This window comes from Nematolebias whitei, chromosome 19, assembly GCF_014905685.2.
Source record: "Nematolebias whitei isolate Nwh7 chromosome 19, NemWhi1, whole genome shotgun sequence".
NCBI lineage: Eukaryota > Metazoa > Chordata > Actinopteri > Cyprinodontiformes > Rivulidae > Nematolebias > Nematolebias whitei.
Window position 1 is genome coordinate 10,035,920 of NC_056516.1, and position 9,018 is coordinate 10,044,937.

Consider the following 9,018-nt stretch of genomic DNA (forward strand, 5'->3'; position numbering starts at 1 on the left):
TAATATGATGAAAACGCCCACCATGAATCTGCAAATTACGCAACACTTGCTCAACTAAAGCCACATAAATTATTATGTCACGCCTTGTACGCTTTTCATTATTATATACATACATAAAGTGATTATACTGAGAAGCCAATCAAATTAAATCTGAACAATATTAAGTCTAAAGCTTTACAGTGATTTGTTTTGGCATTTAGTTTGTGTTCTGCTGCTTTTTTTAGCTAAAAACTCAATAAATTCCCTGCAATTCGTGCAGAATCTCTACTTTTAATTTGTTTTAAATGACCTAAACCTCATGTGCAACCAAACCCAACAAGCTTTGGGCTCTTGACAGTAAATTGTTGCAAACATGCTCCACACCCAGTATTTAGTTTGTACTTGGCTGTGGCTCAGTGGTTAGAGCAGTCCTCCTCCAATGCGAGAGTTGGGGGTTCGAATCCAGCAGCAGTCACGTGCCGAAGTGTCCCTGGGCAAGACAATGAACCCCTCATTGTCTCTGACGTGTGTCCCATCAGTGTATGAACGTGATTAGTGTCTTTAGAATGATTTGTTCCATTTGAATAAATGTATGTTCGTGTTACAGTACTGCCAATGGCGCTCTTCAGCAACAACAAAGAAGCCTGAAGTTTAGTTTCAAGGTTCAAGGGTTTATAAAAGTTTACAACCGGATACTTGGAGGACAAACAGCGACCTGCTCGGTGATGGAGGAGGACGAGGAGGCGGCGTCTCCCGAGGCAGCGCGGACAGGTGGTGCTGCTCCGCGGCCGCTGGACCACACAGCTGCCTGTTGTCATGGAGGAGCAAAGATGGCGCTCCTGGCCTACAGCCTGGGCAAACGCGAAATAAACCACCATTTCACCATCAGGAATGCCAAGCTGATCTCGCTGTCGGTCGTGACGCTGCTGCTCCTGTTCCACGCGGCTCTTCGTTACTATGGAGGTGGGCGCGTTACCGTTATTCAACTGAGCGCCGACGAGCTAACGCGGCTAGCTGTCTGCGAGCGTCGGTGTTTCTCTTCCCCTGCTGGTCGTCGCACTGCGGCTCGTTCAGTGTGGCTTCACAATGATGACATGCATCAGAAGAATTAGGCAGATTGTGGTAAAAACTGAATTCAGCCGAACCAGCAGCAGGAACGGAACGCTAGCGACTTGTTCAATTAGCGGCTAGCTAAAGGAAGCTAACTCATCAGGTTGTGTTTACGTGCTTCTCAGAAATCAGGAAAAGACAACGACCCACTCGGGACATCTTCTTAACATTTAAATGTTAACGTTTAAATTTAAACACTTATAATGTTTGTGACGAAGCGTGTATTTAACAAATAATTCTTTAAATTAATAGTTGCATTCAGGGCGGTGAAGACTCAGCATTATTCAGGAAGAGTGTTTAAATCTTTTATCCACATCAAATATTATCTATAAAAATAAGAGTGTCAGTAAAAGTTTATGTGTAGGTGATATTTTATACATTAAAGCTTGTTTTAGTCTGGACCTTGAACTGATTGATAAGTTAATTATTATATAATCTCTGCAGAAAATGCATCTGTTGTCATTTTTAACTTAAAATTGTGGAATTTAAAGTTTAGTTTGTGGAACAAATTGCCATGAAAATGTGATCAAATGCTTCTATAAAGATTTTACCTGTCAATGTTATTTTATTTTAGGATAAAATATTGCAGTTTCTGTTGAAATACAAAGTGAAAGCTTTTTTAATTTTTTAATTTGTGTACAATGAGCCTATTTCTCAGTAATCTTTTATCCCACGGGGGAAGTGACATTTAAAGCGTAGAGGAAGTATCTGTATTAATGAAGTCTTTATTCTGTTTAGGAAATAAAATTTTTACAGAACAACCAGCACACACAGTTGTAGAAACAGTTCTCGTTACTATATTTGTGCCTTCCCTCCTTTTTCATTGTGTGAAATGGGCCTTTTGTAACAAACTGAAAGCTCATTTTACACTGAAACTAAACTTTAAACACTAAACAGGATGATTTATTTTTACTAAAAGAAGACTAGCAGAAATGTGCAAAAAAAATTGCAATAAATGTGCTTCTTTTTTCTTCTTGAATTAGTCATAAAGTTAGTTTTTACTGTATAATGGTTGCAAACGAAGCATGAACGTTTATCTGACAGTATTGCAGAAGAGGACAGATGACTGAAATACATTTCACTCTGTTTATTTGTTCTCATTAACCCTTCCCATATTAGTTTAGTTAACAGTGAAAAGGCGCTGAAGTTAAACATAATTGAAGGATGTTTATTTTTTCTGAAGGTTTGCAGAAACCTGCCAGTTTATTAAAACAGGAACGAGATGAACACACACACCCTGTGTGCACATTTAGCAGCTGTTTGCTGTGGGAGTTGACACGTCTGCAAACCGCTCATCTTCACCTGTTTCTGTGCACCGGCTCGGCTGCAGATGGCTCCATTCATTTTGCACACAGCTGAATAGCTGGAGTGAATTATATTGAGTGAAATTGCTGATGGCTTCATTTCGTGCCGCGGCCCCCGGCTGAGCCGAGTATTGTTTAGTCCTTTCACAGCAGCGCACTGAATGAAATGCTGGAGTGCCATCTACACAGCAGGTTTCTCTTCTAGTCAGACGAAAACACAAGTGAAAGGAAGATGGGAGTTTTTTAATGTTGTTGTTAGGACTCACTGGTAGGTTCTCTGTGTCTGCCTCCAGGCGGAGACTCATGTGAATGGCTGCTGACCAGAGGACGCTACTTGGGAGAGAATGTATGGCAGCCCTACGGCTGTATGATGCACAAGTACAAAAGCATGTGAGTCATTTTGTTCTCATGCCGCTGCTGCTACACAATGTGTTGAAACGAAACTATGGGTGAGTCTCAGGCTGCGGGAGCAAATGGAGGATTTATGATGAGCATACAGATCTCAAATCCTAAAAGGTTTTGTTTTTGCATATTTATTTCTTAAAACTACATCAGATCTTCTCACTTTTAACAGTGGATATCAGAAGTTTGCTTAAATAAGATGGTTGATTATAACTTTTTTAGGAAAATTGTCCTTTTTTACATGTTTGAGTGACACGTTTATTCAAACCTTTTGTAGTGAATAGCTGGGGAGTGACCTTCCTGAGAAGACATTATGTAAAATACTTATTTTAAGGTACTTGATCAGTTTGACAGCACATCGCAGAAATGTTGTCCTTTAACCTTACAGGACTTGGTGACGGTGGTGAGTTTTATCACAGAAACTCTTCACTTCAATCCAACATTTTTCAGTCAGGTCAAACTGTCCGGATGACCTGACTGAAAAATGTTTTATGAGCTTTCTACATGACTTGTAAAATACTATATTCAACCAAATCATAAAAATTTTATAATTTGAATTGATAAAGTTTGAATGAATAAACGATGAAATAATATATTTGTTGGGTGACCATAGCTCTTCCTACTAATAATTCTTATAGCTCTGTTTTGTAAAATAAAAATAGGTTTGTAATTGTTGGTGGTGACGATATTACAGTTAGCTTTTTCTACATTAGGGCCTGAACACAAGTGAGGTTTTGTGGAAAGGTTATTAACAATCATTATCTTACCTGTTGTAGAAAGCTCTTTGAGCAACTTCCATTTGGAGATACACGAATGATTTCTGACTGGCCTGATGAGCTAATGACTAGTCAGAGCTGTGCCAAGACAAAAGTGGATTCCTGCCATTTTAAATAACTCTAATCTGAAATGTTTTGCAGAGGTTCATGCAGAATGTGTTATCTGAACCGTCCCACTGCCATCAAGTTTGCATTTGTTGGTTACTGTATTTACAAGCACAAATACTGGAAACAGCGACAGATGGGCGTAACACTTCTGAAGCATCCTGTGGATGCTTTGCCAGGAAAATCCCAGTACATTTTCCAGAATAATGATGTAAAGCAAAACTCACGGTGGTGTCAACGTTTGCTATGAAATGTTTGAGATGGGAAGTAATCCACTGTGGTCTTGGCTACAGAGTCTTTGGCTTGTTCGTCCAATCAGAATCACCCTCTGTGCTCCCAACAGAGGCTGTTCAAAAAAACTATGACAGATAAATTATTAATATTTCTAACCTCTTCACAAAACCTCACTTCAAATAATTTTTAATCAGACATCTGTCACCACCTTGTTTCACAGTAGTAGTTAGATTTTTTTAAAATTTCACCATCACCAATATATTTGTCTTGCAGTGAAGCCAAAACATGCCTTACAGAGAAACGGGTGGCCTTTGTCGGTGATTCACGAATCAGGCAGCTGTTTTACTCCTTTGTCAAAATTATTGACCCCGAACGAGCGGAAGATGGAAACAAGGTAATCACAACGAACTGCTGCAGGCCGCAGGTCTTTAACGTCTCACCATGTACTGTACGCAGCTGAATTGGAAAACAATGTGCGTTTCATTCTTAATTTGCTGCTTCCATCTATTGTCTGCCGTTTACTCTAAATGCCTCAGTGGTGTTGCATAAGGTGCAGCTGTTTCGAACCTAATTTCTCTCTCCGTCCACATGTACTGTCTGAAGCACGAGGACATTTTCTTTCAGGATAAGAGGTCCTCTCTGAAAGTGGTGAGCTATTTTTAGACGTGCTCTTTTAATTTTTTTTGTTCTCGGCGATCAGAAACATTCACTGATGAAAGCCCAAACCGCTCTTCCTCTTTGCGTGTAGGACTTTCTTTGGTATCCAGAGGCGAATAACTCCATGAAAGAGCGCGTGACCTTATGGACTCATGTGAGTGTTGATGTTACTCAAAGCTCTGTTATAGTTTGAGGTGCATCTTTACATTTTGTATTGTCTCTGTCGTCACAGTGGTTCTTTCTGTCTCGCTGTTTATGGCGCGTTCTCAGCAGCATCCGCACATCATGACACACCATGATGGGTTGTATCTGGATGCATTTATCATATCATAGTTTATTTTTCATTGGTGTTACTTGTTCCAGTTTAAATGGGCCTTAATCTCTTCTGATTTGTGTTATATATTTTTTTTTCTCTGTGGGAATATATTAAAAATATCTTATTGAGTAAGTTGAAATTCCTAAAATTTGGACTTAATCGTCATTACGTTGTGTGTTGCAGGAAGCTTCCACAAAACCAGATGTCGTTATCATCGGAGCTGCCACGGTAAGCTGTATAAAAGAACGCTCGTCGATGCTTGTACATCAACGAGCGACAAACTGAGTTGAGATGTCTTAATCTCACGTGTTTCTCTGTTTGCCACAGTGGTCCATCAAGTTGCACAGTGGCAGCAGTGAGACCCTTCAGCAGTACAGAACCAACCTGACAGCCATCGCTGTGCACCTGGACAGGCTGGCTGACCATGGGGAGGTGTACTGGGTCCTGCAAGGTGAGGTCTGATCCAGACAGACGGCCTGTTTTAGAAACACGACCACGGTCTGTGGTGACATTTGGACTGAAGTAGGTCTGTCGCGATAAACAATAATCAATTAATCTCACGATAAATGAAAATTATTAACCTCATTTTCATCTATCAGCTTTATCGTTTCTTGGTGTCTCTCTCTTTCTGAAGACACTGGATGACAAAAAGCTCAACTCCGGTGTTCTTCACTGACCCCTCCCTTTCTGTTTTCTCTTGAAAATCCATTTAACCGTCCAAAAATCATGCGTTTGGATCATTAAAAGCAACTAAGCTGAGAAGCTAAGCTACGAGCTAAGCTAACAGGCTGACCTCGGGGAAAAAAACCTCCGTCTTGTTGAAGCTCCAAAGTTAAAGAGCAATGTGGATATCCTAACTGGGCCTTCCTAAAAGCAGAGAAGAAACCCAAACAGGACTCCAGTCAGCCATCAGGTGAAAAGGAGGAACCCAGACCCAGACCAGTGGTCATTCCATATGTTGAGGGAGTATCAGAGAAACTTGAGATGTTTATTTTCTGAACACAACGTCCCAGTGGCTTTTAAACCCCAAAACACATTACGGCACATTTTATGCTTATGTTTAATAAATGTTTTAATGTTAAATGGTTATTGTTGCACCGGGGTCTGAGAGAAATGTCATTTCAATCCTGTGTATGTCCTGTACATATTGCAGCTTTTGACAATAAAGTGACTTTGACTTGACTTTGACAAAGACCGGTTCATCCCAAAGATCCAGTCCCCCGGCACAAACAGAGTAATGTTGTGTATGCTGTTCAGTGTCAGGGGGGTGATCAGTCTTACATCGGGGAAACTAAACAGCCACTGGCCAAAAGGATGGCCCAGCACAGAAGATCAACACCATCAGGCCAGGATTCTGCGGTCTACACTCATCTCCAGGCCAGCGGTCACTCTTTCAGGGATGAAGATGTTCACATCCTGGACAGAGAGGAACGATGGTTTGAGAGAGGAGTAAAGGAGGCCATCTTTGTGAAAAGAACTCGTCCATCATTAAACAGGGGTGGAGGCCTCCGGGTTCAACTGTCCCCCTCTTACAATGCTGTGATTGCTAGTATCACTCAGCCCTCTGTGAACAGTAAACAGCCATCAGTGTGCTAATGATCCATTGTTAGGCTGATGGTCCTCCTTGAGCATGTGATCAGCTGGTTTTGGTTGTCAGCAGCAAAACTGGTTGATCCACTCTGAGAAGGTGCTATTTAAGAGACTGAGCTGAATACAGCACCTCAGACTGAGGAAGTCTCTCGGATGAGAGACGAAACGTTTCTACATTTTTTTGTTGTTTTGCTTTGTTTTGTTTTTTTGAATGTCCAGAGGACCAGATTTAACTTTTTTAGATTTTTCTACCTGGATTATTGAGCATGCATCAGGAAATTTCTAACACAATTAATCACCCAGCAACATTTGTTATCGTGACAGGCCTAGACTGAAGTATAGCTGCCTGTTGAGTTCACTGTGATACATTTCAAGTACACAAACTGCATTCTTGTGAAATAGATTTAGCCTGAAGATAATTTAACTAGTTTTAAAGTTTACGTGCATTCAGAGCTGCTGTCCCGTTGTATAATAATGGTGTGATCTAGACATGGATAAACGCCTGGAAGAGTTTTAGGTGTTGCTTGTGATCCAAATGGACGTGTATATGTATATAAAATGTGTGATTTGACCTTCATTTTCCAGACCCAGTAAATGAGGAGATGCTGAGTGAGAACAGGAAGATGATCACCAACCAGCAGCTGGAGCTGTACAACGAAGCAGCGATGAACGTGCTCAACAGCAGCAAGTTTAACGGCAGATCTCGGGTCAAGCTGCTGGCAGCTTCCCGCCAGGCTGCCCTGGAAACCATCACCCAGTCAGACGATGGTTTACACCTGCCTGAGAGCACCAGGAATGTGGTAGGCAGGCATTTTACTTCGAGTAGTATGTTAGTTACTGCAGTAGCTGTGCCATTTTTTGTTTTTTTGAAACTCATCTTCTTGTTTATCTTCCTTTGTAACTGTTCTTTCAGGGAGCCATGATCCTTATGAACTCTATATGCAACAAACTACTGCGTCCCATCGATGGCTCCTGCTGCCAGACATTGCCACCCCTAAACCTTTCCCAAAAACTCTCAGCTTGTTTTTTCCTGGTCTCAGCCATGGTGTTTGTGGTCCTCCATGTCCTTGGCAACAATCGCCACCGGCGACATGTTCCCCCCGACGTGGAGAGTCTCGAGGAGAAGAAGCCAGCCACTGCGGTTGTACCCCTTGGACCAAAGGCGCCTTTCCAGGCTCTCTGCAGGATGGGTGTTATAATGGCTTACTTCTACCTCTGTGACAGAGCCGATGTGTTCATGAAGGAGCAAAAGTTCTACACACACTCCACGTTCTTCATCCCCCTCATCTATATACTGATTCTGGGAGTGTTTTACAGTGAGAACAGCAAAGAGGTGAGGCTTATTTTAATGATGTGGATCTGTAGCAGACAGTTCTTGCCTTAGAAACTGGTCATAAGGACCTCGTTTTGGAGAATCAGAGAGGAATTTTCACTGGAAAGTTAAGCTAACGGTTAATCAGAACATGACAGGTTCAAATACAAATTTCTGCCGTCTAAAAAAACTAAACTGTTTTCAAAGTTTAAACAAACTATATTTATTGTATGTCAACCAGTTTGCATGGAGCAGTTGTAATTATTTTCCTAAGATAAGATAACCGATCATCATGCACGATGCTACACGTAACTAGGATGGGGGAGTGATCTTCAAATAATCAGTCTGGTTAAATAGACGGGTTTGAAGAATTTAGTGCAAACTCAAGATTACTTTATTTCTTATTTCTTACGCCAGCACTGAAAAGTGACATGCCAAGTTCTTTCCTAACGGTGCTTTTTCAGTCAGGGCACTTTTTTCAACAAGACACCTACTGCCCACCCTCTTTATAAAAAAGAGAAAAACAGCTGGGAGCATCCCAGCATATGTTTCTGCTACTGTATCTTATTTTGTGAAAGGATTATTAAGTGTAATCTATGGTCACCGGTGAGCTTCACTTTACTCCTCCAAATAGATCCGATAGGTTCTGAAAATGAAGGTAAAGATTTGCAGCAGCCTGTTCAGCCCAAACATCAGTTTCACCAGTAGGTGTTTCAGCTGCAGGACTTTGTCAGTGAACTTAAATTCACCACTTGTCCCAAACGTGTGTGTATACAAAAAAATGAAACTGGCAACAGCCCTAAATTATAGACCAATCACTGAGATTAGCATCATATTCATCATAATACTTGAATATTTGAAAAAAACATGAGTATTTTTGTCTTAAAATGTTCTTCTGTACATGTAACGAGACACGCTTCGTCTTTTTATGTCTCTAGAGAATCCAACCTTCTCCTTCCAAGCCTTGTTTAAAAACTCCAAACTATCCCTTTAAGCTGTGGTTTGCTCTGTTTTGGGCGTCTTGCACAGACTAAACACAGATGGGTTTAGAGTTGCATCAGTTTGGACCTACTGCAGCAGCAGTGTTGTTAGACACAGATCCTCTGCAGTGCTGCTGACTCTCAGTTTTAACAGCTGTATTCCAACTTTGCATTTACATATACAGTAGGGCACTGATGCACAACAAACACACACACACACACACACACACACACACACACACACACACACACA

At 41.2% G+C, this 9,018-nt stretch overlaps 1 protein-coding gene across 1 annotated transcript in view; it reads left to right on the top strand.

Moving 5' to 3' along the window:
* Window positions 1-686: 686 nt before the first annotated feature.
* The window catches only part of casd1 (CAS1 domain containing 1), a 19,607-nt gene continuing 11,275 nt past the window's right edge, over window positions 687-9,018 (top strand). The window contains exons 1-9 of the mRNA XM_037693269.1: window positions 687-942; window positions 2,687-2,783; window positions 4,184-4,304; window positions 4,514-4,558; window positions 4,659-4,721; window positions 5,067-5,111; window positions 5,211-5,334; window positions 7,059-7,273; window positions 7,387-7,806. Of these exons, the coding sequence (XP_037549197.1) occupies window positions 705-942; window positions 2,687-2,783; window positions 4,184-4,304; window positions 4,514-4,558; window positions 4,659-4,721; window positions 5,067-5,111; window positions 5,211-5,334; window positions 7,059-7,273; window positions 7,387-7,806 (1,368 nt within the window). The 5' untranslated portion in view covers window positions 687-704. The remainder of the gene's footprint in view (window positions 943-2,686; window positions 2,784-4,183; window positions 4,305-4,513; window positions 4,559-4,658; window positions 4,722-5,066; window positions 5,112-5,210; window positions 5,335-7,058; window positions 7,274-7,386; window positions 7,807-9,018) is intronic.